The following is a 27,142-nucleotide window of genomic DNA, read 5'->3' on the forward strand; positions in this document are numbered from 1 at the left end:
CTGGCACTTGGGAAATAATCCTGCAGAAAGGGTTAACGGAGGAAGAGAGACTAACAGTTCACTTCTCTCTCTCTCACCTCCACTGCCCTCCCCTTTCCACCCAAGTTAGACTTTCCTATCAGTTCACCGCAAACAGAAGGCAGAAAAGCAGAAGTAGTGGCAGCTTTTATTTTCTTGGGCTCCAAAATCACTGCAGACGGTGACTGCAGCCATGACATTAAAAGACGCTTGCTCCTTGAATTGAAGCTATGACCAACCTAGACAGCATATTAAAAAGCAGAGCCATCACTTTGCTGACAAAGATCCACACAGCCAAAGCTATGGTTTTCCCAGTAGTCGTGTAGGGATGTGAGAGTTAGACCTTAAAGAAGGCTGAGCACCAAAGAATTGACGTTTCTGAACTGTGGTGCTGGAGAAGATTCTTGAGAGTGCCTTGGTCTGCAAGGAGATCACCCAGTCATTCCAAAAGGAGATCAACCCTGAATGTTCATTGGGAGGACTGATGCTGAAGCTGAAGCTCCAGTGCTTCAGCCACCTCCAGCTTTTCCCCAGCACCCTGAACTTCCCCAGGCAACTTTAATTGTGTCCCCTGATTTGCACTGTGGTTCTGTAGGAGGAAAGGCAGCTAATTCACTCGGTGGGGTTAGGTAAGATGTGAGGTGGAGAAGGAAATGTGAACTCCTGGAGGAGGCTCTTTGGATGGACTCGGTATACTTTTGTCTGTTGTGTGTGTACGGGTGCACGCTCAGTCAGGTCCAACTCTTTGCGACCCCATGGACTGCAGCCCTCCAGGCTCCTCTGTCCATGGGACTCTCCAGGTAAGGATGCTGGAGTGGGCTGCCATTTCCTCCTCTGGGATCTTCCCGACCCAGGGATCGAACCTGCATCTCTTGCCTCTCTTGCATCGGCAGGTGGATTCTTTACCTCTCGTGCCGCCTGTGAACTGTTGTGGAATGGATGCCTTGCATTTCTGCACTCCCATCTCACAAGCACCAGACAGATTTCTCAGGAACTAGTTCACGTGAGACATGCAGACTGTCTCCAAACCATTTCCCTGTCCTGTCTGGATATTCCAGCAAAAATTAATCCAGAATCCCAAAAGGAGAACGCGAGTTGCCAGTTTAGCTTAAAAACACTGAAAGCTGGCCTGCACGCTCAGAGTTTCCCGGTGCCACATCGCCACCTGCTGGACGGAGCCGCAAAACGCACACCTTCAAAACCGAGGCCGCGGTCCTCTTGCAGCCCAGACGACGTTGAAACTGACCAGGGGGATTTCCATCTGCTGTCCGCTTTGCGGAGCTGTCCAACTCTGAATCACGGACTATCAACGGAAGGATCCAAAGACACCAGCAGTCAAATGCAAACTGTATATTCTGGAGCTCCATCAGCCCCCAGCGCAGGCATCACTTTGGATTTTACCTGAAAAAATGGCAGTTGCCTTTCTGGGAGAAAACTTCTCCCCCACTTCATTCCCCATCAGGATGTTTTTGTTTTTGGAGGGAAAAGTCACTCTGTCTTCCGATAGCATGAAATCAGATCATCTTCATCTTGTCAGAGATGAAACTGACTTGAAATGGAGTTACATTTGTCTACCTCTGGTCCACTCCACTCTAGAGTCTAACCTTCCAGGGGTCCAGCCGAGAGCCTGGGATGTTTATTAACGTCCCTTCCCTTGTCAAATTCTGAGCCCCAGTGTCTATCTCGTCAGCACCGTAAGTCTTTGCGGAGACTTTTCGCTGACTTTCCTACCCCCACTGGAGTGGGAGGGGAGCCTGGAGACCAGTGCAAGCCTTAAGGATCTGAAGAGCACAGAAAGAATGGCCTCTGTCACATAGGCCTTTGATTTGTCAGTGTATCCCCTGCAGAAGCCTAGCAAGTCCTGAAGAATGACAGTCTCTTTCCTCCAAGTCAGCCAAGTGGCACGTCCGGTTGTAGCCTCTATGCCAGATGCAGTATCTTTGCAAAAGCAAACGAACAGTGTCTCGGATATATGCTTGTGGTCACTGATTGGATGAGTGTGTGTTTTCTTTCCTTTCACTGTTAGAAAAGGGGATTAGAAACATTTGAACTCACACAAAGAGACAACAGTATATATTATTTAGTTTTGCCCCAAGAAACTGTATTAATACACTTTCCTTTTGTTAGAGAGTGTGGATGATGTATAATTCCCACAGACCATCATATTAGTCAGCTCTATCAATGATAATTAAAAAAGACCCTGATGCTGGGAAAGATTGAGGGCAGGAGGAGAAGGGGACAACAGAGGATGAGATGGTTGGATGGCATCACTGACTTGATGGACATGAGTTTGAGTAAGCTCCGGGAGTTGGTGATGGACAGGGAGGCCTGGCGTGCTGCAGTCCATGGGTCAGTCCAAAGAGTCCAAAGAGTTAGACACGACTGAGCGCCTGAACTGAACTGATCACTGGTATCATGCAAATCAAGCCAGATGAGCTAAAGTAGTCACCACTTTAGAGGCCCTGGCTCACACGCATTTCAGATATTGGGAGGTAATTCTGTGAAGAACCCACTGAATCAGGGGCACGCCAGGATGTCTCCTCTTTAAAAAATGGTACATCCCACTACACAGAAGGAGGTCACAGTGCCTCTGGATCCTGACGCTGGCATATTTCACAGCTGGGGATACTGCTTCTGACCACTTATAAGGTGACAAAATTAGCTGTCAGCTTTGAATGGGACTTAGATCAGGGAAGGGTTCTGCAGAAGATGCAGGCTGTGGTGAAAACAGTGCTGCTACTTGGATGATCCAACCGAGCTGACCCTGTGGTATTAGAAGTATCAGACGTGGAAGAAGGTTCCGTGTGGAGTTCACAGCACATGTGGGAGAATCACAACGCAGGGCCCTGTGGTTCTGCAGCAAGGCCACACCGTTTTCAGCGGGAGGTATAAGCCTTTGGGATAACAACTTTCGGTGTTCTAGTGGACCCCGGTTAAAACGGACCACCTGACCGCAACACGCCGTGTGACGGCTCATCCAGAACAGCCCGTTGTGTGGTGAGTTCTGTCAGGTTTGCCGAGTCATAACTCAGGTGTGGCCAAAAACTCCCTCTTGTAATACGGAAGTGGTGTACCCAGAGCTGAGCGTGAGTGAGAGAAAAAATCACGAGTGAGTCACATGGGCAATGTGGGGAGCATTCCTGCAAAGACATCTGTGGCCTCACTCCTGGAACCTAAGAAAAAGCAGAGACGTTACTTTGCCAACAAACATCCATCTAGTCAAAGCTATGGTTTTTCCAGTGGTCACGTATGGCTGTGAGAGCTGGACTATAAAGAAAGCTGAGCACTGAAGAATTGATGCTTTTGAACTGTGGTGTTGGAGAAGACTCTTGAAAGTCCCTTGGACTGCAAGGAGATCCAACCAGTCCATCCTAAAGGAGATCAGTCCTGGGAGTTCATTGGAAGGACTGATGCTGAAGCTGAAACTCCAATACTTTGGCCACCTCATGCAAAGAGCTGACTCATTTGAAAAGTCCTGATGCTGGGAAAGACTGAGGGCAGGAGGAGAAGGGGACGACAGGGGATGAGATGATTGAATGGCATCACTGACTTGATGGACATGAGTTTGAGTAAACTCCGGGAGTTGGTGATGAACAGAAAGGCCTGGCGTGCTGCAGTCCATCGGGTCACAGAGAGTCAGACATGACCGAGCAACTGAACTGATGAATATATTATTTGGTAAATGGTAACTGTGAGGCATCTCTGATTGGCCATTTTTAGCTCCTAAGCTTCCTGTTGGGCAAGATTGTTATAGTGTATAAGTTAAAAAGTTTCTGAAGACCACCTTTCAGCTCAATAATTTGCTAAAAGATTAGTAGAGCTCAGAAAACCGTTATGCTCATGCGATGGTTTATTCCAGTGAAAGAATACAGATTAAAATCAGCAAATGGATATGACTTATTCTAGGTGTGCAAGGCTGGTTCAACATCCAAAGCCTTACTGATGTGATTCATCCCATGAAATGACCAAAGATGTAAAGCCATATGATCATATCAATAGATGCAGTAAAATCATTTGACAAAATCCAGCACCTATTTGTAAAAACTATCAGCAAACTAGAAATAGAGGGCAATTTTCTCAACTTGATAAAGACCATCTACAAAAAATCCTATAACCAATATCATACTTCATAGTGAGAAACCAGATGCTTTCCTGCTAAAATCAGAAACAAGGCAAGGATGTTTGCTTTCCCCACATCTGTCCAACACCACAAACATTTTTTCTCAATCTGTGACTTGTCTATTCATTCTTTCTCTATCTCTCTCTTTCTTTAACTTCTAACATATTAATAGCTACATTAAACATAAATGGTTTAAGTATATCAGTTAAAGGGCAGAGATTGCCAGAGTAGATTAAAACATAGCCTAGTTATAAACTGTCTTTAAAAACTCAGTTCAAATATACCTTTATAGGCAGATTGAAGTGAAAGGATGGAAAAAAATACACATCATGAAGACCCTGATAAAAGGAAAGCATAAGTGCCTATCTTAATACCAGATAAAGTTGACTTCAAAGCAAAGAAAATTACCACTAACAGAGCTACTATATAATGATAAAAAGATCAATCCATCAAAGAAAAAAAGTAATCCTAAATGTGCAAGCATAAACAACAAAGTGGCAAAGTGCGTGATGCAAAACCTGATAGAAGTAAAAGGAAAAATAGACAAATTCACAATTCCAACTAGAGACTTCAGTTCGCCACTTTCAATAATTTATAGAACAACTATACAGACAATCAGCCTCAGAAAAGAAGAACTAAATAAAGTCATCAACCAACAGCATTTAATGAAAATCTGTAGAACATTCCACTCAACAACAGGATACATGTTCCATGTACGCGCCACAGAACTTACCTCTCGTATCAGGTTTTGGCTTTTTCTACCTGGGAAGTTCTCATTTAGTTGGTGAGATGCTGTTTTTTTCTCTGGTACTTCCAACCTCCCCTTAAATTGTCACTGGTATTTTCTTGTTAATTTCTGGATCTTTACCTTCCCAGGCCATAGGAAAGTTCTGAGGGTCTCCATACTCTTGGTCTCATGACTGAAAGTAAAAATAGCTCGATACAAATTTATATTCGTTTTTCTTCAGTTTTACTTCATCCTTCCAGAACATTCTGTCCTCTTTATCTCACTTCCTTTCTTTCACACTGAGGCAGTTTCACATCACTATGTGTCTTGCCTCTTATCACACCATCTCCTCATCATGTAACGTGTCACAGAACAACATGGGGTTTGATTTTGTCTTTTTTTTTTTTTTGTCTTGGTTTGATTTGGCTTTTTGTCCATTGAATTTTTGAATCTCAGTTTCCCCTATGTTAAACATGTAACTGGGGCAAACTGCTCAAATTCCCGAAACTGTGTCATTTATAAAAGGGGAATAATAGTGACTCTTGGTGGGATTGCGGTATCCTTAACTCCTTTTCCTTTTGTCCTTCAAACTCTAAAATTCCTTGTTTTAATGAATGACGTTGATTGAGTTGATTGGGAGACTCTCGTCCTGGGGAAGAGGTTTACTGGAGATTCTGGAGGTGACCTTGGGGAGACTTCTGGGCAAGGGGACCAGCAGGAACAAAGCTCAGAGGTAGCCTCAAGTCTGGTGCTTTCAGAAGCCCGAAGAAGAGCATGTTTGGTATTTTTTCGTTGACTTCAAACTTAGAACTCAGTGAGGAGGGAGGTAAGGGTAGACGGATGAAAAAGATTTGGAAAGCACTAGTGATGGGAGAAAGGACAGATATAATTCAAGGGACAGAAAATCTTCCAAAACAAAAGAGATCATATGATGTTTTGGCAGAAAAGGATTATTTCAGAAAGTTTCTTAATCTGCATTCCTAATACATAACCTACTTTTATATCTCCAGATCCTATCCTGGATCTTGATCATATGGATGCACTGTTTTATGTGGTTGTAGCTTTAGCAAAACAAGTTTTGTGCTTTCTGGAAAGATTAATACATAATCCTGATGGCAGTCTAATCTTTTAGTCAGAACATATCCATTTTAGACTATTTTCCATGTTGACTGTTAACCAAAACTTTCTGTCCTGAGAAGTGTCCCATTCTCTGCAACCCCATGGACTGTAGACCACCAGGCTCCTCTGTCCATAAGATTCCCCAGGCAAGAATACTGGAGTGGGCTGCCATGCCCTCCTCCAGGGGGTCTTCCCCACCCAGGAATTGAACCCGGTTGTCCTGCATTGCAGGCAGATTCTTTACCATCTGAGCCAGCAGGGAAGACCTAGTGTCTCATTATTTGCGTCACAGAAATTCTGCAAAATAAAATCAATTTAACACAAGCCTTTTTTATTTCAGTAAGGTAGTCTAAAGTGAAAGTGAAAGTCGCTCAGTCGTGTCCGACTCTGTGGACCCCATGGACTATACAGTCTATGGAACTCTCCCGGCTAGAAAACTGGAGCGGGTAGCCTTTCCCTCCTCCAGGGGATCTTTCCAACCCAGGGACTGAACCCAGGGCTCCCGCATTGCAGGTGGATTCTTTACCAGCTGAGCCACCAGGGCAGCCCAAGGTAGTCTAAGCAGGCCAGAAAACCCGCATTTGCTATCACCTCTCCAATCGCTGCACCCCTTTGCACGGGGTCTCAGCAGAGAGGCTGGGACGTGCTGAGTCGCTCAGTCGTATCCGACTGTGTGGCCCCATGGACCGTAGGCCGCAGGCTCGTCTGTCCCCGGGGTCCTCCAGGCAGGAACACCCGGGCGGGCGGCCGGGCCGGGGTTGAGCCGTGGCGGGGCCGGCAGGAGCGCGCTCGGCCGGCAGGGGGCGTGGGGCTCCGGGCCCGAGCCCGGGGGCGTGGCCCCGCGTCCTTGACTGACAGCGGAGGATGCCGGCGAAGGTGCGGGAATACGGCCCCAGCGGCCGGAGCGTGCAGACTGTGAGTGTGCCAGGCGCTGCGGGTCCCGGAGCTCGCGGCGCGGACAGCGATCACACTGCACTAAAAAAAAAAAAAAAAGAAAGAAAGAAAAAATTCCCTTTTGGGGAGGGAGCCTTCCAAGTTGAGGATGCTGGCAGCGGCGGTCCCGGGGCCGTGTCCTGGTGTGTGGGTGTGTGGGGAGGGGGGCGGGGGGGTCGCTCCTCCGCGTCTCGCGACCGCGGAGCCCCTCGCAGGCGCGGGTTTGCCCGGGCGCGGGGCTCGGGAGGGCCGGCTCCTTCCCGAGGCGGCGGCGCCAAGCCGCAGGGAGGGGGAGCTCTCGGCCCGCGCGGCGGGCGGGCGGGGGGGCGGCGGGGGCCGCGGGGCGGGGAGTAGAGCCCGGCCAGCCGCCCCGAGCGCCGCCGCCCGCCGGATCCCGCCGGCGCCCGGTGCGAGGGCTGGAGCCCCGGCCGCGCGCCCGTGTGCATGAGGTCCCGCGACCCCGCGGGGCGCGCGATCGGAGCCCGGCGGTCGGGCTCTCTGGGCCCCGGCGGACGCGCGGCGGCGGCGCGGCCCGCGGCCCGGGGCTGAGGCGGCCGGGCGCCGGGGCTCGGGGCCGGGGCCCGCGGGCGGCCGGGCGCGCCATGCTCCTGGCCTCGGCAGTGGTGGTCTGGGAATGGCTGAACGAGCACGGGCGCTGGAGGCCCTACAGCCCCGCGGTAAGCCACCACATCGAGGCGGCGGTGCGCGCCGGCCCGCGCGCCGGCGGCAGCGTGGTGCTCGGCCAGGTGGACCGCCGGCTCGCGCCCTACATCATCGACCTGCACTCCATGAACCAGTTTCGCCAGGACACGGGTGAGCCGGCCGCCCCCGCCGGGGGCCCCTCCGGACCGCGGGGTCCCCCACAGGCGGCCGAGGAGGGGGCGCGATGCGCCCCCGCCCCGCGATCCTCTTATGATACCTCCCGCAATAAACGTTCGTGCAGGTCTGGTTAGGCCGGCCGACTTTACCCTCGCCGCTAAGAAAGCCCTTCACGCCCGCCCCTTTACGCTCGGTACCCAAGTCCGCTCTTGCAGGAACCGAGGGGCCGCGGCAGCATCCCGGCCGGTGGGCAAGTCTACCTGCCCGCCTTCGCCAGCATCACGTGGGCTGAACCTCCGTTGCCTCGGGCACCCTGGGGCCTGCCACCCGCTCCCCCGGTCGCCCACCTGGCCGCCTCGAACCCTCCCGGGGGCTTGCCCTCCCCAGGGCCGCGTCTTGGGGGTGGGTACCGGGCGCGGGGGAGGGTGGAGATTCCCGGGAGGCCGGCGCTGTGGTCGAGCCTGCGAAGGGAGAGGCCTCCCCGGGGAGACCGATAGACTGGGGGGCTGCCAGGGCCGGGCACGGCCTGGCGGCCGCGGGGCGGTAAGCGCCTCTGCTGGGGCGCTCCGAGGGTGGAAGCAACAGGCCCGCGCAGATGGACAGGGGACGGGGAGGGCCGCGGCTCCGGAATGCCGGCGGGGAAGCCTAGCGTGTTTGTCCCTGGGGGCGGAGGCGGCCGGACGGCGCATTCCTGCAAGGAAACTGTCCCCAGCTTCCTCCCACAAAGGTCCCTGATGGGGGACACATGAACTCCCATCTACTGGTGAGAAGCAAGTCGCCGCTGAGGCCACTACCAACCCGGCTTCCCAGCCCGAGTGAGGATGGCGATCAGGGTGCCAGGTCCTTGGCGCGAGGGCGGGGAGGCGGGGGCGACCTGCCTCTCTGCGAGGCCCGCGGGCCGGGCTCAGCTGGTCTGGGACGCATCTATCCCTGAATAGCCTCTCCAGGGAGGTGGTGGTGTTTCTGGGGGGCGTTTCTGGGATTCTGGCTGGGCTTTCCCCGCGAGTGTGACTGCTCAGTTCAGTTCAGTCGCTCAGTCGTGTCCCACTCTTTGCCACCCCATGGACTGCAGCCTTCCAGGCCTCCCTGACCCCCCGGAAAGGCAGGTGTCACGGGAGGAGGGACCGGAGAGGGGACGGAAGAGTCCCAGAGGGTCAGAGAACAGCTGCCCGAGCAGGGCGTGTCCGCCCGCCTTGGAAAGCCCCCACGTCCTGAGCGTTAATTAGGATGGTCATGGGAAAGGGGTGTCTTTCCACCCCCCTGTCTTCATCTGTATCCATGACTCCCAACAAGCTCGCTGCCAAGGACTTTGCAGACACTCGCCTATTGAGGGAAGGCTTCTGGGGAAAGGATTCCAGAAGTGTTAGCATCTGGGGCGGCTTCAGTCTTGGTGAGAGAGGGGGGAGGGTGGAGCTGAGAGAGACTGGGGGAGGAGGGGATAAAGAGGGAAGTGGGGAGACTGGGAGAGAGGGGAGCAGGGAGACTGGGGCAGAGGATCGTGTGGCCTGGGGGGATCGGGAGAAGTTAACTGTGGACTTCGGGTAGTGGCTGTCGAGGTCTAGCCCTGTCGGTGGGGCCAGAGCGGGGCTGACGGTCAAGACCCCTACCCGACAGGGGACTCCAGTCTTGCTCAGAATTCACGGGCAGGTGTTAGCTGTTCAGCTGTCGTTTTGAGTCAGTAAGTCATGTCTGAGTCTTTTGCAACCCATGGACTATAGTCCACCAGGCTCCTCTGTCCGTGAGATTTTTCCAGGCAAGAACACTGGACTGGGTTGCCCTGCCCTCCCCCAGGGGATCTTCGCCACCCAGAGGTGACACTTGCGTCTCCTCATGGGAAGGGTGGTTCTTTACCACTGAGCCACCAGGGAGGCCTGTGAGATGGCCTGTTTCAGATTAAATCTTAGCAGGTGGAGGGACACCTTAGTGACATTAAGGTCCCTGGCCTGGCCCCACGTTTGGAAAGGAGGAAAGCTTACTCCGTGTTCAGGGATGTCCGAGGTGCGCCTGGCATGGGTCCTCTGCATAGAGGTGAAGTCTGGAGGAAACTAGGTGGATGGACAGACCCTCCTTCCCCAGGGCTGACCGCTCTTCCCTGACAACCAGCTGACCACCGCCTGGGGGTGCGCAGGGACGCTGCAGGCTCGGGCGCCCCACAGGTTAGACCTGAGCTGGCCCTGGATCCTTTTTCTAACTGCCTTGGGCTGCTTGTTCCATTGTTCTCTTCCTTTTAGAGACTGCTTTGGTTTCACCCACTCATGCTAAGGGTCGGTCGGCCAACCCATCCTCCGAGCCAGACCCGGCACAGAAGGCCCTGGGCTGGATTCCCAGGAGTGCTGGGTCTGTCGGGGAGCTCGCCAAAGCAGAATAGCATCTCGGGGTGTCTGCAGCCCCCCTCCTCTGTTTTCTCCGCCAACAGGCACACAGTTCCTCTCCATATAACTCATGGATGAAACCACGACAGGGTAGGACCTGGAACCTGCCGGCTCCCCGGCAACCTCGGCCAAGCCCTGGCGATGTTTAATTAAAGCAACCACCGTTCCCAAGCCACAGTTTGAAGCTGGGAACCAGACACATCTCCATAAACAAAGGGGAGCTGGAAGCCCCTTGCCCAGAGGCGATTCCTCTTTTGTTGTTGTGTTGTTGTTGCCTCCCCTCTGTGGGGACGTTTCCTGAGGTGGGAGCTTTGGTTTTTTTTTTTTCTTCAGAAGTTGCCTGCCTTGCTGCCAAGTAAGTCCTCAGCGTCTCCACTCCCCCAGCTCCAGCCTCAGCCAGTCTGTCTCCAAGGAGAGAGCTGGGGGCCCCAGACACCTCGCCCGCCTCTGTTTGCCCTGGGCCCTTCTGTTCCCCAACTCTGACCTTATTTGCATTCAGAGTCAGTTTTCCTCAAGGCGGAGGGAGAAGAAGGAAAGAAACAGGCAGGTGGAGGTGAAGGAATCTTGCTGCTTCCCAAAGCCTTGGCTGGGTCCTCTCTACCTGCTGACCCTCCGCCTTGACCTGGCTGACCTGTTTCTGTTTGTAGGCAGCGGCTGGAACTTCATCCCCTGTATCTTCCAGCATCACTGTCCCCTGTAAGTTTCAGCGGACCTGATCCTTACCATTGAGTCCCTTGACTGCTTAAGCGTCGTTCTCATCCGTAGAATGAAGGGCAGCCTTACGGTTCCTTCTGGCTCCCTGCCTCCCATCATGCAGGCCAGCAGGTGGATGAGTCTGGAGCCTGCACCACCCAAGATGCTGATGAGAAGTAACAGGGTGTGAGGGAGCGTTTTCCAGGCAACGCTGGCCTCTTCTATGTCTTTAACACGGTGAGAAAGGTCGGATGGAGCGTGAATCAAGGGTTTGGTAGAAGCTGATTTTTAGGCCCGTTCCCCCGCGATATTCCCCACCGTGTGTGACCACAGGATGCTGCGGCGTGGGGCAGGCAGCAGGCACCGCGCGCATAGTATCTGGTTCCATCCTCGGTCCTCCTGTGAAGGACCCCCTGTTCTGGTTTCATAGTGAAGGAAACAAGTTGGAAAAGATGACGTTGCCCAAAGTTTTACAGCATGTGCACGACAGAGCTGAGGTTCCCGATCAAGTGCGCGTGCCCTCTCTCCTCTGGGGAACACTTGCACACCACCTGCTTCACGCGGACCCCGTCCCAGACTCGGGGGATGTTGCAACAGCAAACACCCTCAGGGAACGTTTGAGTGTGGATGAGGGCTGCTGGTCAGAGAAGCCTGAGACGTCCTGAGCGCACAGCTCCACAGAGGAGGATGAAATGCTCTGGGATCCTAGGGTCACTCCTGGAAGGTGTTGTCTCTCATTTCCCAGGAGCCAGAGCAGCTTGGGTGGTGCTTTGGGGTGTCGGTGTCTGAGTTGCCAGGGAAACCTTTTTTCCCCCTTTCTCTTTCTTCCTGCTTAGTCTGTGTAATCCTTTATCCCTGTCCTTCAGTCACTGCAACTTGGGACCCAGTGGATTTCCTCCGATCATCTAGCTCAGGGTCCTGACTATAGACAGGTCCAGGACCTGCCTGTTCCTGATGGAGCAGTCTCTGAAAATCTTCAGAGAATGCAATCCCACCATCCTTCTTGTCCCCTGACTTTAGTGCCGAGGTCCACCTCCTGTTTTTAACTCGCCCTCCAGGGCTGAACTGAATGCAGCATCTTTCCTTCCAAAAGCCAGCTCTTCCTCGTGACACCTCTCTGCTTGGTGAATGGCATCGCCATCTTACCGCCTGCCCATGATGGAAGCCTCAGGAGTCTGTGACTCGTTTAGCTTTGTATTTGGATGCCTCATCTACGCAGACATGAGGAAGTTGAAAGTTGAGCAGTCATGATGAACACGGCAGAGGTTCGCATGCAGGTTTCTGGGCCCGGCCCCCAGCCAGGCCGACCCTCGGTGACTCCTCTGTTCCCCAGGAGACTCAGAAGCAGGTGATCCTGGATCACTTAGAAAGCGTTCAGCTACTCAGGCTCACGCCCTGCCCAGCGCCTCTCTGTAGGGTCTGTGGTCTATCACCTGCTTTTCATTTCTGCTCCCAGCACCTTCTCCCACCTCCATCCCCTCACCACCACCCCCAGCCCCTCAGTACTCAATAAACAGAGCAGCTCTGGGGAGCATGTGCTTCCCCAGGGGCTCAGCGGTAAAGAACCCACCCATTAAAGCAGGAGACACAGGAGACGCCGGTTTGATCCCTGGGTCTGGAAGATCCCCTGGAGGAGGGCATGGCAACCCACTCCAGTGTTCTTGCCTGGAGAACCTCACAGACAGAGGAGCCTGGTGGGCTACGGTCCATCGGCTGGCAGAGTCAGCCTCGACTGAAGTGAGTTAGCATGGATGCATCGGTGCCATCAGCTCTCTGTGTCACAAGCCTCAGTGGCTCCACGAGACCTGGAAATAAAAGCCCTCATGGCCCAGCGTTTCCGACCACCTGTGACCTGGTTCTCACACACCTTGCCAGGTTTATTTTCCTCTCTGCCCGTACTTTCCTCTAGTCCTGCCAGACAGGCGAGCCTTTTATTCAGGCATTCCCTGGGACCGCTCCCCCCCCAACCCTGCAGCAGCTTGCCTCTCCTGAGATGCCCTTCTTCAGCATTTTCACCTCCTGAGATCCCCCCCAGGCCTAGAGCCTAGATTGGCCCTAGGCTCTTGGTCATGCTCTCCACTTCTTGAAAGGTTCTCCAAATGGTTCTTATTTCATTTGTTCCATGGATAGGTACTGAGTCCTAGGACATGCCAGGCATGGGGGCCGCAGCCGTGAGCACACTCCTGGATGCCCATCCTGTGAGACCGGGAGTCCCATGGGTTAGAGGGACGTTCGTCAGATGAGCCTCACAAAGAAGTGTGTGACTACACCTCCAGATCGGTGTTAAATAATAATAATAATAATAATAGGAGCAGGAATTTGAGCCAGTTGGACGGCCCAGAGAGGTTTCCTTGAGAAAATGAACTGAGATCTGAAGGATGGGCACCCAAGAGGGTGCCGGCAGCCGGTGAGGGAAGTGGGGGCAGACAGTATCAGGGTGTGAGGCGGCCACGGAGCGGGCGGCTGGAGCGGGTCTCCGTCTTGACCCCCGAGGAAGTCGTGCCCGGGACCGGAGCTCCCAGGGCATGCGGTTTCCTGTTAACACTGCCCGGCTGGCAACCTTCTGGGGGCAGCCTCTGTCCCCTAACTTCCTGGCCTGGTTTTAGACTCCAGGCGCTCGAGGAGCGCCCGAATCTGCCTTCCTCACACACAGCCGCTGATACACACTCAGCAGCAGGGATCCGGGATCAGATGCCAGCGTCCCCAGAGGCGCGTCTTCCACGTCTGTGGCGCCCGCATTACCGCCCGCGCTGCATTAGGCGCTGGAGGGCAGGGAGCTCCGCGCCAGGCGGTGCTGTGAAAAAGGCCGGGATGCTGGTGCCCAGCAGACGGAAGGCGCCGTGTTCCCCAGGCTCCTTGAGGGTGGCGCCCAGACTGGGAGGGCATGTCCAGAAACGGGTGACAAGTGGCGCAAGAGCTGAACGATAAGGAACATTTCAGTAGATGAAAACGGCAAAGGAGGGCGTCCCCAGAGGCCAGCCCTGGTGCCTAGGGGGTGTGGGGGCGTCAGGGAGCACTCGCGAGGGAGCAAACAGGTGGGGAAACGAGGCTGGACCAAGCGGCTGATGCGGCCGGAAGCTCCGTTGGATCCGAAGGCCATGACTTTGTCCTCCAGCGAGCTGACTCCTTAGGGGGGAACCGGCGGCGAACGCGGGCCTCCTGGGTGCCCCTTCTCCCTCCTCTCCCGCGCCCCCCACATCCCCCAGCAGAGCTCCCGGGCCTGAATAGGGGGCTTGTTCTGTCTCTCCCTCCAGCCTCTGCATATTGATGTTCTGGGTCATTAAGGGGCTTGGAGACTGGGCGGGAGGGCGGGTGACGACCTGGCAAAGGCCTCAATAGTCATTGTTCCTTTTCTTCCCCCTTTGAATGGGATTCTGTCCCCAGTCTTGGTATCTCCTTCTGGCTTGGAGGAGGGGATGGGTCAGGGGCCAGGGGAGGGGAGCCTTTTCCCACCGCTCTGATGGATGGAGCCTAAGCCGACAGATGCAGAGATTCCAGCATCCTTGGAGCTCTCCCAGTCTCCCCCTCCTGCCCTAAGCCAGGCGTCCTCAGCCTTGAGCTTAATACCCATGAAATGAGCCTGGGTTGGGCATGGGTCTGCATTCAGGGTTCCGGGAGGTAGAGGAGAAAGAGGCAACAGTTACAGGCTTAGTTTTCCCCGCCAGTCCTGCAGGTTCATCTCGCTCTAACTGTTCCCCTGCAGGAACCCAATCTCGTCCCTGCCCTCGCCACCCCCTACCCACCCACCCCGAGACTATCCAGATTGACACTATCCTATCTTTTGTTTATAATTACAGGACCTCTTTTTATTATTATTCAGGAAGCAGGCAGAGTTAGCTAAGGTTGAAGAACATGATCTTTACTCACACACATCTGGACTCAAATCCTTGACATGAACTTCTACACTTTGTCTCATTGGGCAGTTTAAATGAGACTGCCTTGGTGGCTCAGATGGTAAAAATCCTCCTACAATGCAGGAACCCGGGTTCAATCCCTGGGGTGGGAAGATCCCCTGGAGAAGTCAACAGCAACCCACTCCAATATTCTTGCCAGGAGAATTCCATGTACAGAGGAGCCTAGTGGGCTGTACAGTCCATGGGGTCCAAAGTGTCAGATAGCACTGAGCAAGTAACACTTTCACTTTCACCCTATCTTTGGCTTTCCTGGTGGGTCAGCAGGTAAAGAATCCGCCTGCTAGTGCAGGAGATGCAAGAGACTCAGTCCTTGGGTTGGGAAGATCCCCTGGAGAAGGAAATAGCAACCCATTCCAGTATCATTGCCCAGAAAATCCCATGGACAAAGGAGCCTGGCGGGCTATCGTCTATGAGGTTGCAAAGAGTCAGACACAACTTTTGACTAAACAGCCACTAAACAGCCACAACCCTGTCTTTAGGATGGTTGAGCTTCTTGAATAAAAGATGTTAGATAAATAGAAAGCTATTCTTAGGATCGCTATTACTGTTGTTGATATAAGATTTAATGCTGGGAAATATGAGAGAGTTCTCTCACCCTGATCTTTTATTTTATTTTTTTACCACACCCATAAAAATCCAGAGAGCCAGCTCCATCACCACCTGGGTGGGCTTCCTGGGTGGGGACAGAGTCTTTCTCGGTTCTCTAGGTTTCCCTGACCTGTGTTCTTTTCCTCTTAGCCCTCAGGGGCTTAGGTCTTTAGAGAGTCACGGAAGAATAGAGATTATTTAAGAGCACTTTCTATGTGTCCAAGGCTATGTGCCTTAGTGCAAAGGACAGCGTGCTTGAGAAATCCAGGACTTGTCACAAATACATACATGTTGAGTGAGAGAGCAACATTTAATTATGGCAAAAACTTTGCAAAGGAGCTATTATTGTATTTCTCCTGGGGGAGAAGAGGAGGTTGTGGGCTCCTTATATGAAGCAAACAAATGTGACTACAAACTAGATTTAGGGTCTCCCGACTCCAAGCCAGGCAGTGCTCTTTGGGGTACCCTGCGGCGTCACCCACATCCTTCCCTTGCAGCTCATCAGCTTCCCACCCTGCCGCCGCCCCAGCCGCACCCCTGAACCCTCCCTAGCCTCCCTCAAAGCCAAGGCAGCCAAGGTGCCGGCCACCCAGTAGGACTCGCTTTACCGGGAACCTCTTAAGGTAGCACCCGTGGGTTCCAGCCCCGGGTGGCCCCTGACCGCCTCCTCCGTCTCTCTCCGGCAGGGACCCTCCGGCCAGTCCGGCGCAACTACTACGACCCCGCCTCGGCGCCCGGAAAGGGCGTGGTGTGGGAGTGGGAGAACGACCACGGCTCCTGGACGCCCTACGACATGGACGTGGGCATCACCATCCAACACGCCTTCGAGAAGCAGCGGCCCTGGATCGACCTGAGCCCCATCGGCTTCGGCTACGTCATTGACTTCGGCACCATGGGCCAGATCAACCGGCAGACGCAGCGCCAGCGCCGCGTGCGCCGCCGCCTGGACCTCGTCTACCCGCTGGTCACGGGCGCCGCGGGCCGCGCCGCGTCCTGGCCGGCCGCCCCCGGGGTCCCCGCCGCCGCCGCCGCCGCGGGGCCGCGCGCGCCGCCCTGCTCCTGCCCGCAGTGCGTCCTGGTGAGGAGCGTCAAGGCCGCGGCAGCCCCGCCGGCCCCGGCCGCCCGCAGGAGCGCCGCCCCGCCCGCGGCCGTCAAGGGGCCGCCGCCGCCCGCGGGCCCCGGGGCCACGCCGCCGGACAGCACGGGCGTCGGCCGGGGCCCCGGGAAGCCGGCCCCGTCGTCGCAGACGATTCGGAGACAAGCCTCCAGCGCGGTGTCAGGGGCGGCCCCCGCAGGCTGCCCCGCCAGTCCCCCGGGGGCCAACGGCAAGGCTGGCCGGGCGGCCCTGGCCACCTTGAATCGGACCAGCCTGCAGCGACTGGCCCTCGCCCAGTCCCGGGTGCTGATCGCCTCTGGGTAAGTGCTTCTGCAGCGACACCTCGAGCGTGTCCGGAGCCCCAGGCCTCAGACCTGAGGATCGCCTGAGTCAGAGAGGACCCAGGGGCTGCTCTGGTTTAAGCTCCTCCTTGGCTTCTCCAGACCCCCTGGTTGCAGGGGGAAGGCCCGCAGTGCTGTGGTGCGGAGGGGAGCCTTTTGGTCTTTGGGGTCCCAGCAGGTCTGGATTCTGAAGGAGATGTTGCCTCTTACTAGGAGGAGGAAATGGCAAGTCACTCTAGTATTCTTGCTGGAGAATCCCGTGGACAGAGGAACCTGGTGGGCTGCTGTCCATGGGGTCGCACAGGGTCGAACACGACTGAAGTGACTTAGCAGCAGCAGCAGCGGCCCTGTGATAGGAGCCAGTTCCCTAACATCATAGAATCCTAATTTGCTCATCTGTAAATACTGGCCATGGTGTTAGGGTTGCAGTGAGGACTAAAGGAGACCATGCCTGCCAAGGAAGAGCAGGCATCATTCCTGGGCTCCCACCACCTTCTAGTCTGCAGGCCTTATCGCTTTACTTAATCCCTGCAAGTCTCTGAAGCAGGCGTTTTTGGTCCCATTTTACCTTGGAAGACCTGAGAGGTTTCACTCGCTCCGGGGCACATATCTGGTTATCAGCAGAGACGGGGAGTTTGAGCCCAGACTCCTTCCGACTCTGCCACGCGGCTTCCCTGGCAATCGCAAACCACAGTGTCCAGCACACCCGTAGGTGTCCCATGAGAGTTACTTCCTCGCCTCTAGTGACTCCAGATTGGAATAACAGCCCATGTTTAGTAAGCGCTTACCATGGGGTTTCCCTGGTGGCTCAGATGGTGAGGAATCCACCTGCATTGCAGGAGCCTCAGGTTTGATCCCTGGGTCAGGAAGATCCCCTGGAGGAGGGCATGGCTACCCACTCCAGTATTCTTGCCTGGAGAATTCCATGGACAGAGGAGCCTGGTGGGCTACCATCCATGGGGTTGCAAAGAGTCGGACACGACTGAGCAACTTCACTTTCACACACTTCCACTTACATGTGCCAGACACGTTCCGTGCATGTCAGTCATTCCTTATGACAACTTTGGGGTGTTGTCCATTCTGTTAATCCTGTTTATCAACCTTCTTAGTCTTCCTGATCATAAAATCAGAGACACCCAGGTCCACGTGGTACCCCCCCCTCCACGTTTGTCTGCTGGCCACGGATTTCTTGTGAGACTGGGCCTCTTATACCTGCCAGTCTTCCCTTTCTCTGGAGGAGCCTGACCCAGCAGACAGCCCTAGCCCCAGATATTCAGGAAGGCTTACAGTTAGGGTGGACACCAGCTTTCGAAGATCAGGCTGCCTGGAGGAGGGTCTCTGCACCAGGGGGCTTGGCCCTGGGTGGAGAGAAGACGAGGGGATGCTGTGGCCTAGGAGGTGGCCCAGGTTACCCCTACCTCTGCCGTTGGGCAGGCCCTAGACTCTGCACGTCCATGCCCTGCCTGTGTGGACTGGGGGTAGCAGGCTTGCCCTGCCCACCCCTTGAGTCAGCATGTAACCCTCAGTGAGGAGAGGGCACTCCTTCACAGCCGCCCAGATGCACTTGCCAGCAGGAACCCATTCCAAGGGTCAGACAAGGGCCCTGAGCCGCGAGCGAACTCCGCAGGGGGAGCTGCACACTCCACGTGTTACCGAGGCGGGGCTGGGCCCAGGTCTTCGCCTCCTCGTCCGATCAGTGCTCTTTTGGCTAAAGCCCAGTTCCTCATTGTATTCGAAGGCAAGTTATAAATGGTCAGATGCCGGTCAGGTGCCGGGGCTTTTCCCATGACTTCCTCTGGACCTGCAGAAATGTCTGGCAGAGGGACAGGGCCCGGTGATGCCACTGGTCCTGTCTCCACGCTGGCATGAGGCAGCATCCCGGGGCCTCTCGCAGGAGTTCCCAGCGCCTGCCACCGTGGGAGAGGGACGCTCGCATGGGGTAAGAGCTCACCCTCTAGACGCCTGACCGCCCGGGCTGGGACCCAGGTTTCTGGCTGCGAAACTTGGGGCAAGCTGTGCAGCATCCATCTTCAGTTTACTCATCTGTAAAATGGGGGAAGGAACAGTTCCTTGCCTATAGGATTTGCCATGGGGATTACAGGAGGTTTTCAGTGAGATTTGCCTTAATGCTGGGCACGTGATGAGAATTTGCTCGGAGGCTGCTATTGTTATTACTATGAACTGTCTGAGCTAGGCCCTCTGTAGTTGCTGAAGTCAGATCTAAGCTGACTCCACCACTTCATTTCTGGCGCCCTAGGCAAAAGCCAGGCGGCCTCCAAGCCATAACTGAGGGTAAGGAAGCCCAGATCGCTTTAAATCTCAGCTTCTATCTCTCTGCTTTAGTGTCTGCAGGGCCGATGGAATCTGAGCGACCGAGGAGGGCGGAGTTCTGGGCAGCGCAGTTTGAAAAGAGCTATAGAAATGAGCTGGTTCTTCTCCGCTGTTTCCCCTACACGGGAGGCCCCTCTGCGGTGCTCTCCGTCTCCCGGCCCTCTCCTCCCCGCCTCTCCCCAGCTCCCTCACCCCCATGGCCACTTAAGGAGCATGTTGATCCCCTTTGTTGCCTCTGCCATCGACCTGCTGTCGTCCAGCGGCCCTGGCCCCTCCTCTCTCTGCCTGTGACCTCTCCCAGCAACTTCCCCACGGCAAAAAGGAAGACCCGGCAGGGTGGAAGAGGTGCCCTGGAGAGAAGGGTCTGGGGGGAACAAAAGACCCCGTGAATTATTCAGAGACACAAGCAGGGCGGGGGGGGGGGGGGGGGGTGGCAATTTCTAAAGAGGCGGGGAGCTGTGCCCCCGAGGGTGGCAGTCGCCCCTCAGGCCCTCTTTTCTGGATGCAGGCGGCTCCATCTCCAGTGAGACCTCTGTCGCTGGAAAGATCAGAACGCGGTTCTGCTGACCATCCCTGGGCTGGCTCAGAACCCCCAGAAAAAACACTGCCGTCCCCGTGGCATCTGCAAAGGGACTCTCCCCTCACCAAGCCCTCCTTCCCCGCCACTCTGCCACTCGTCTCTCAAGACTGAAATTAAAATGAGCACACGGGCAGGAGTGGTGGGAGTGTCCCCGACGACTGGCCAACAGGGGGTCGGGTACCGCAGCCTTTGCTGAGCCGTGCTCCCTGGAGGAGGTGGGTGGATGCTCCCCAGCCTCTGTCGGGCATGCTGATTTCTAGACAAAGGGCTCAGGCGCCTGTAACCCGGGGGCCCCCTGGGCAGTGACTGCTCTGGACCCTGGAGGCTGCTCTCCCGGTTTTCACCTCCACCAGGAACACTGCAGGAGGGTGACTGGGCGTTTCCAGCTCCACAGTCTGCCCAGCACTCAGCTTGATGCTTACCCTTGACCCCTTCAAGAAGCTGAGAAAACTGGGACATTAAGCGAGGAGGGAAAAAGGGCTTCCCTGGTGGCTCGGCTGGTAAAGAGTCTGCCTGCCATGCAGGTGACCTGGGTTCGATCCCTGGGTCGGAAAGAAACCCTGGAGGAGGAAGTGGCAACCCACTCCAGAATTCTTGCCTGGAGAATGCGGGGCCTGGCCGGCTACAGCCCCTGGGGTCACAGGGTCTGACTAAACCGAGTGAGTGACTAAACCACCATCAAGCAGGAAAAGGCTTTCTCTGGAGCCCACTTCCTCTTACCCTTGGGAAACAAGAATGTAAACGATCACCCAGATTTGCACAGGGCTGGGCTGTTTACAGAAGATGCGACCCAGATCCAAATTCCTCCCGGGGGCTGAGATTTGGGGCACCCTGTTTACTGCTGCGGTAACTCAGACATGGCCGAGAATGGCAGAGACACTGCGTGGTTCTCCCGGACGCACAAAGGCCCCGCGAGGTGGCCTGGAAGCCAGGCCTCCCAACCCCCTGGTGGACCCTTCCCCTGGACCCTTCTGTATTTCATAAGCATGTACCCACTCCTCGAGCCCTGCTCCCAGCGTCCAGCGCTGCCCGGCTAGCCCTTTGGTGGGGACACCCACCTGTCTGCCAGGATCGGGGGCACACCCTCCCTGTCTCTCCAGACCCTGCCCCCAGCCCCCAGTTCTCAGGCTGCCCTGGGTGTGCCCTCTGGGGAGGCTGGACTGTTTCCTCCTTCTCCAGACCAGGTAAACCAGCTGGTCCAGTTTGTGGGAACAAAAGTGGCTTTTGTCCTGCAGATCGAAGCTCCTTATCAGCCTGAGTGGGGGCGGGAGGTGGTGAGGGGGGTAGGCAGGTGCAGGGCTGGGCATCTAGGGAGCAGGCCCTCCCACAACCCCCGGAGAGCTGGAGGGGAACTAGACCCAGTGCAGAACCCAGCAGGGAGACTGACCTCAAAGATGGGTTGTCAGATTCTGGGGTGCGAATCATCAGGAAGTCTCTCCTGGCAGCCTCTCAGTTCAGTTCAGTTCAGTTCAGGCGCTCAGTCGTGTCCGACTCTTTGCGACCCCATGAATCGCAGCACGCCAGGCCTCCCTATCCATCACCAACTCCCGGAGTCCACCCAAACCCGTGTCCGTTGAGTCAGTGATCCCATCCAACCGTCTCGTCCTCTGTCGTCCCCTTCTCCTCCTGCCCTCAATCTTTCCCAGCATCACGGTCTTTTCAGATGAGGCAGCTCTTTACATCCGGTGGTCAAAGTACTGGAGTTTCAGCTTCAGCATCAGTCCTAATGATCACCCAGGACTGATCTCCTTTAGGATGGACTGGTTGGATCTCCTTGCAGTCCCAGGGACTCTCAAGAGTCTTCGCCAACACCACAGTTCAAAAGCATCAATTCTTTGGCGCTCAGCTTTCTTCACAGTCCAACTCTCACATCCATACATGACCACTGGAAAAACCGTAGCTTCGACTAGAGGGACCTTTGTTGGCAAAGTGATGTCTAAAGAGGTGGCAGGTGTTAGAGCGATGGTTCCCGCAGGTTGGGCCAGGGGTGGGTTCCCTCTGCCCACCTCTCAGCAGAAGCTCCTCGAAGTGCAGATGCTCACGCCCTGCAGCTGGCGCTTCTGATTCAGGCAAGGGGCTCTCCCTTCCAGAAGCTTCTGAGGTGACTGTACCCCACCACTCCCCGGGGTTTGAACTCGCTTCTTTTTTTTTTTTTTTCATTGCTTCCACCGATATTCGTGAAATGCCGCTAGGTGTCAGGCTCTGAATGAGACAGCAGTGTTTGTCCTGCTGGAGCATAGATTTCGGGAGGGGAGGTAAGAAGTAACAATTTATTTAAAAAGACCGTCAGTGGGACTTCCCTGGTGGTCCAGTGGTTAGGACTTCGCGCTTTCACTGCTGGGGTCCCAGGTTCAACCCCTGGTCGGGGAACTAAGATCCTGCAGGTCGACCTGTGTGGCCAAAAAGCAAAAAGGACCAAGGAGGAGGACTTGGCGTCTCAGGGGGGGATGGGGGCAGCGTTAAATGAGATGGCCTCGGTCACCAAGGAGGGGACGTCGGAGCCCAGACTGAAGGATCTGTAGCAGGGAGCCCAGCGTAGGTCAGGTGGAAAAACGCTTCAGGCAGAGGGAACCGCGCGTGCAAAGGCCCTGAGGCTGGGGTGTGCCCAGCCTGTAGGAGGAACAGCAACATCACAGAGAGGAGAGGAGTGACTCGGGATACCGGGGAGCTGGCGGGGGGTGCTCGGGGCAGGGGTGTTCCATGGCTCTATAGGGCGGGACAGGCCTCGCTGGCACTCTGAGCGAGCCCTGGGCCCTTCTGAGCTGTGAGGTTCTGAGCGGAGCTGTGACATGCTCTGCTGGGGTTTGAAGGGCTCAGCTCTGGCTGTGGGCTGACTGCGGCTTTATAGTAGGAGCAAGTGATTCCTGTGAGAGGGGAACCCCCTCAGTGGGCGATGTTCTGGGGCTCCCAGCACTGTGACCCTTTTTTCCCGCTTGTCAAACGCATGATGTGTCTGCTCTGTGCTTCTGTAGGGTGCCCACTGTCCCCGTGAAGAACCTGAGTGGGACCAGCCCCGTCAACCCTGCGCTGGCAGGTAAGGAAGCCCCGGGTGAAGGGAGAAAAGGGCGAGACTAGGAGGGCCTTTGGGATGGACGCCAACGCTCTTAAGCGGAGTGAAAGTCGCTCAGTCGTGTCCGACGTTTTGCGACCCCGTGGACTGTACCGTCCGTGCTGGTCTGTTTTAAATGGACAACTAACAAGCAGCTACTGCCCAGCTCAGGGGACTCAGCTCAGTCATGGCAGCCTGGGCGGGACGGCAGTTTGTAGGGGGACGGAGGCACGAAACGCAGTTCACCTGAAACCGTCACCACATCGTTCATCCGCTGTACCCAATACAAAAGGAAAAGTTTAAAAACAAATAAAAGAAGTGAAAAACAAGAAAAGCAAAAGCAGCAGGTGTCACGGACGTTTGTAAAAAGAATCCGGTGGTGACTGAGACAAATGAGGACGGGTTACTGGGCGGGGACCGTGGAGTCGGTCACTGGGCGGGGACCGTGGAGTCGGTCACTGGGCTGGGACCGTGGAGTCGGTCACTGGGCGGGGACCGTGGAGTCGGTCACTGGGCGGGGACCGTGGAGTCGGTCACTGGGGGGGACTGTGGAGTCGGTCACTGGGCGGGGACTGTGGAGTCGGTCACTGGGCGGGGGGGACTGTGGAGTCGGTCACTTGGGGGGGGACTGTGGAGTCGGTCACTGGGCGGGGACTGTGGAGTCAGTCACAGGGCGGGGACTGTGGAGTCGTTACTGGGCATGGACTGTACAGTCAGTTACTGGGCGGGGACTGTGGAGTCGGTCACTGGGCGGGGAGTGTAGAGTCGTTACTGGGCGGGGACTGTGGAGTCGGTCACAGGGCGGGGACTGGAGTCCGTTACTGGGCATGGACTGTGGAGTCGGTTACTGGGCGGGGACTGTGGAGTCGGTTACTGGGCGGGGACTGTGGAGTCGGTTACTGGGCGGGGACTGTGGAGTCGGTCACTGGGCGCGGAGTGTAGAGTCCGTTACTGGGCGGGGACTGTACAGTCGGTCACTGGGCGGTTACTGGATGGGGAGTGTAGAGCGGGTTACCTGGGAGTGGACTGTGGAGTCGGTTACTGGGCGGGGACTGTACAGTTGGGTTACCAGGAGGGGAGTGTAGGGTTAGTTACCAGGAGGGGAGTGTAGAGCGGGCTGGGGGCTGACCCTCCAGCCCTCCTCCCTGGCGCCCTCATCTTCCAGGAATCACTGGGATCCTCATGAGCGCGGCAGGGCTGCCCGTGTGTCTCACCCGGCCACCAAAGCTGGTCCTTCACCCACCCCCCGTCAGCAAGAGCGAAATTAAATCCATCCCTGGGGTTTCCAACACAAGCCGCAAGACCACCAAGAAGCAAGCCAAGAAAGGTATCAGCTTCCTTGTCAAAAGGAGTCCTGGGGGGGAGGTCACAGACTGGGCTCCCGGCCTGGCTCTGTCTCCACCACTGAGGGTTGCACCCCTGCCTTCTGTGCCTCGGTTTCTGCATCTGCTAAATGGACTAACTAATCCCCACTCTCAGGATTACACCAAAGTGGATAGGCTTGGATCTGATGGAGACCCTTTGAGAAACAGAGAAATTCAGGGCAACAATATAGACACATAAAGATACAGCATGTGACACAAAGAATATACACTAGATAGATGGAGCACTTCAGCATGGGAACCCGAACAGCCTGGATTCAGATCCCAGCTTTGTCACCTGCAAGTCATGAGACTCCAGCCAGCCTGTTTTCTCCCCTTTGCAACGGACACAGCTGGTACCCAGCGGGTGTGTCCTGGGAGGCAGTGGGAGTCACCACTGTCTCGTGTCCCTCTGGGCTCTCCAGGAGCTCTGGCTCCTTGACCCTCCTTCAAGAGCTCATCCCCCCTCCTCACAGTCCCGCAGCTAAGAGGTCAATACCTGTGCCTACCTGGGCCCCGACGACCCAGCCTGACCTCTGCGGCCACGCTCTCTAGCTCTGGGGTGCGTGCGCGCGTGCGTGTGTGTGTGAGTCTGGGGTGTGTGTGTGTGTGTGTGTGTGTGTTCAGTCATTCAGTCCTGTCCGGCTCTTTGTGACCCCATAGATTGTAGCCAGCCAGGCTCCTCTGTCCAGGGGATTTCCCAGGCAGGAATCCTGGAGCGGGTTACCATTTCCTCGTCCGGGGGATCTTCCTCACCCGGGGATCAAAGCTGCATCTCCTGCTTTGGCAGGCAAATTCTTTACCGCTAACACACCACCTGGGAAACCCCTGGTCTCTAGTATCAGTTTCTAAATGATTCGACCATCAGCCCTAAGCCCTCCCCTTGCAAACTGGTGACATTTCAGTGGGATCATATGCGTGTTATAACTTAGCTCAGCAAGCAATAGGCTCTCAGTCGACAGAAGCTTAATTCTTGTAAGTGAAGCAGGGCAGTGGGAAAGGAGGGCCTGCACCCCAGCTTTTGGACGTTGGAGGAGCCACTTGGTGAAACCCTGTCCTACTTTTCCAGTCTATCGACTTTCTCTGCTTAAATGAACTCGCTCGCCTTCCTGGCGGTCTCATAGGAAATGACAGGACTTTGCGCTTTCCCATTCTTCCTGTTACTATTAATAACACTTACCCGACTCTCAGCCGCCACGTGCCGCAGGGCTGCCCGTGCATTAGCGAGTTTAACGGTCGGAGCGCCCCTCTGAGCAGGTGCTATTGTTCTTGCCCGCTGTCTAGGTGAGAAAGACAAGCTCAGAGACATTCAGGCCAAGGGGGCTCCAACCCTTTATTCCTTCTCTGCCCCTTGGCATGGCTGTCTCATGCCAACCCCTGCTCCTAGTCCAGGCTGCCTCTCAGGGGCCTGGCTCCCCTCCTCCCAGATCCCAGAGTCACTGCCCCTGCCAGGACGCATCACCGTCTCCCTACGGCTGGGCAGAGGGCGCCGGCACCATGGCAGGAGGAAGACCGTTAGAAAGCTGCCGTCGTCAAGTCCCAGTTTCCCATAAAAATGATGGCGCTTTGACGCCACGTTACAGATCAAGACGGTCCTTAGCACATCGTGAAACGAATGCCATAAACCAGCCCAGTGTTTGGAAATGTGCAACTCTTTACAGAGTGCTTTCATTACTGTTAGCTCGATGCAGCCTTTGGGCAGGTCCAGGCTCTTTGATGGTGGGGAAGGGAAGCCCACTCGGCCCGTGACAGTGAAAAAGTGGATTTGTTGCGATTACGCAGGCTGGTGTCAGGGCAGTGACCGCAGGAGATAAGGCGGACATAAACACCTCCCACCTCAGACCACCTAGCTCCCGCCTCCACCCCTGTGGCCCGTTTCCATTCTTAAATCCAACTGCAAGATGATTCCTCATCTTTTCTGAAAGCTCTGAGCCTGGCTAACAACGCCCCTCTCTCTGGCATGTCCAGCTTGTCTTGGCGACCCACTGACCATCCTGTCCCCACAGGGAAAACCCCAGAAGAAGTGTTGAAGAAGTATCTGCAGAAAGTCCGGCATCCGCCAGATGAGGTGAGTCCAGAGCCACCGGGGCGGGGTTCACCCTCCCCACCCCCCGAGTCATCTCCTTGGCCAGTTTTCTGCAGGAGGCGGCTGGCGCTGCTTTCTGGGTTCCGACTGATGCAGAGTTGGTCGGAGTGGATGTCCTGGGCCACAGCTGTGGCTTAACCTCTCACACCTGCCTGTTCAGCAAACCGCTGACTGATGCTCCACTACCTTACTGTGAATTTAAGCAAAGCAGTGTGATAAATTATGGGAACCGACTTAAAAATGGGCTTGATGGTGATCAGAGATTCTCAACCAGAGGCGATTTTATAGAACTGGAGGGAAGGGGGGGATGCTGGTGGTATCCAGCAAACCAAGGCCAAAGATGCTGCTGAACCCACCACCTTGCTCAGAAGGCCCAGAACAGGACCCACAGTGAAGAACTGTTTGTTCAGTTGCTGAATCACGGCTGACTCTTTGCAGACACGAGGACTGGAGCCAGCCAGGCTCCCCTGTCCCAGTGTTTGCTCAGAGTCATGTCCATTAAGCTGGTGATGCGATCTCTCTGCCCATCTCTTTCTCTGCTGCCTCCTCCTTTGTTCTAGACCACAGGCTCTGGAACACAGGGCTTCAGTGGTTGCCGTTTGTGGGCTTAGTTGCCCTGCAGCGTATGGAATCTTTCCAGACCAAGATCAAACCCGTGTCCCCTTCACTGGCGGGTGAATTCTTAACCACCAGGGAAGTCCTCAGCAGAGAGTTATCCGGCCCCAAATGTTGAAACGTGCTACAGCCTCCCCAGGGCACTTCAAATACAGTTCTTTTACAAACGTCCCACTTAAATAAGTAAATGGTCAGTGGGTCAAATCAGCAAGTAGTTTCCTCCACAGACCACTGAGGGACCCAACGGAAGGATAGTCACAGCCCCCAAGGAGGGGCTATCATTCTGTATGGCAGCCTAAATTAGCATGTATCACCATCAGGTATTAGTTCAAGAGTTACTCTGCTGTGCCAAAGAAGACAGAATTCTGTCTAGATTCCCA

At 55.5% G+C, this 27,142-nt stretch overlaps 1 protein-coding gene and 1 non-coding gene across 5 annotated transcripts in view; both read left to right on the top strand.

Moving 5' to 3' along the window:
- The first annotated feature begins 6,905 nt into the window (after positions 1-6,905).
- The window catches only part of DTX4 (deltex E3 ubiquitin ligase 4), a 39,764-nt gene continuing 19,527 nt past the window's right edge, over positions 6,906-27,142 (top strand). The window contains exons 1-5 of one of the 4 annotated variants that reach the window (XM_043481477.1): positions 6,906-7,060; positions 15,990-16,719; positions 22,624-22,685; positions 23,866-24,027; positions 26,068-26,129. In XM_043481477.1, the coding sequence (XP_043337412.1) occupies positions 7,027-7,060; positions 15,990-16,719; positions 22,624-22,685; positions 23,866-24,027; positions 26,068-26,129 (1,050 nt within the window). In that variant the 5' untranslated portion in view covers positions 6,906-7,026. Of the gene's footprint in view, positions 7,061-7,140; positions 7,731-15,989; positions 16,720-22,623; positions 22,686-23,865; positions 24,028-26,067; positions 26,130-27,142 lie in introns of those variants that run through there. The other 3 variants (XM_043481475.1, XM_043481478.1, XM_043481476.1) reach the window with 3 other exon arrangements.
- Positions 21,949-22,021, top strand: TRNAE-UUC. Its single transcript has one exon. It is a non-coding gene; the product is annotated as a tRNA-Glu (tRNA).

The sequence above is a fragment of the Cervus canadensis genome, chromosome 11 (assembly GCF_019320065.1).
Source record: "Cervus canadensis isolate Bull #8, Minnesota chromosome 11, ASM1932006v1, whole genome shotgun sequence".
NCBI classification, from domain to species: Eukaryota; Metazoa; Chordata; class Mammalia; order Artiodactyla; family Cervidae; genus Cervus; species Cervus canadensis.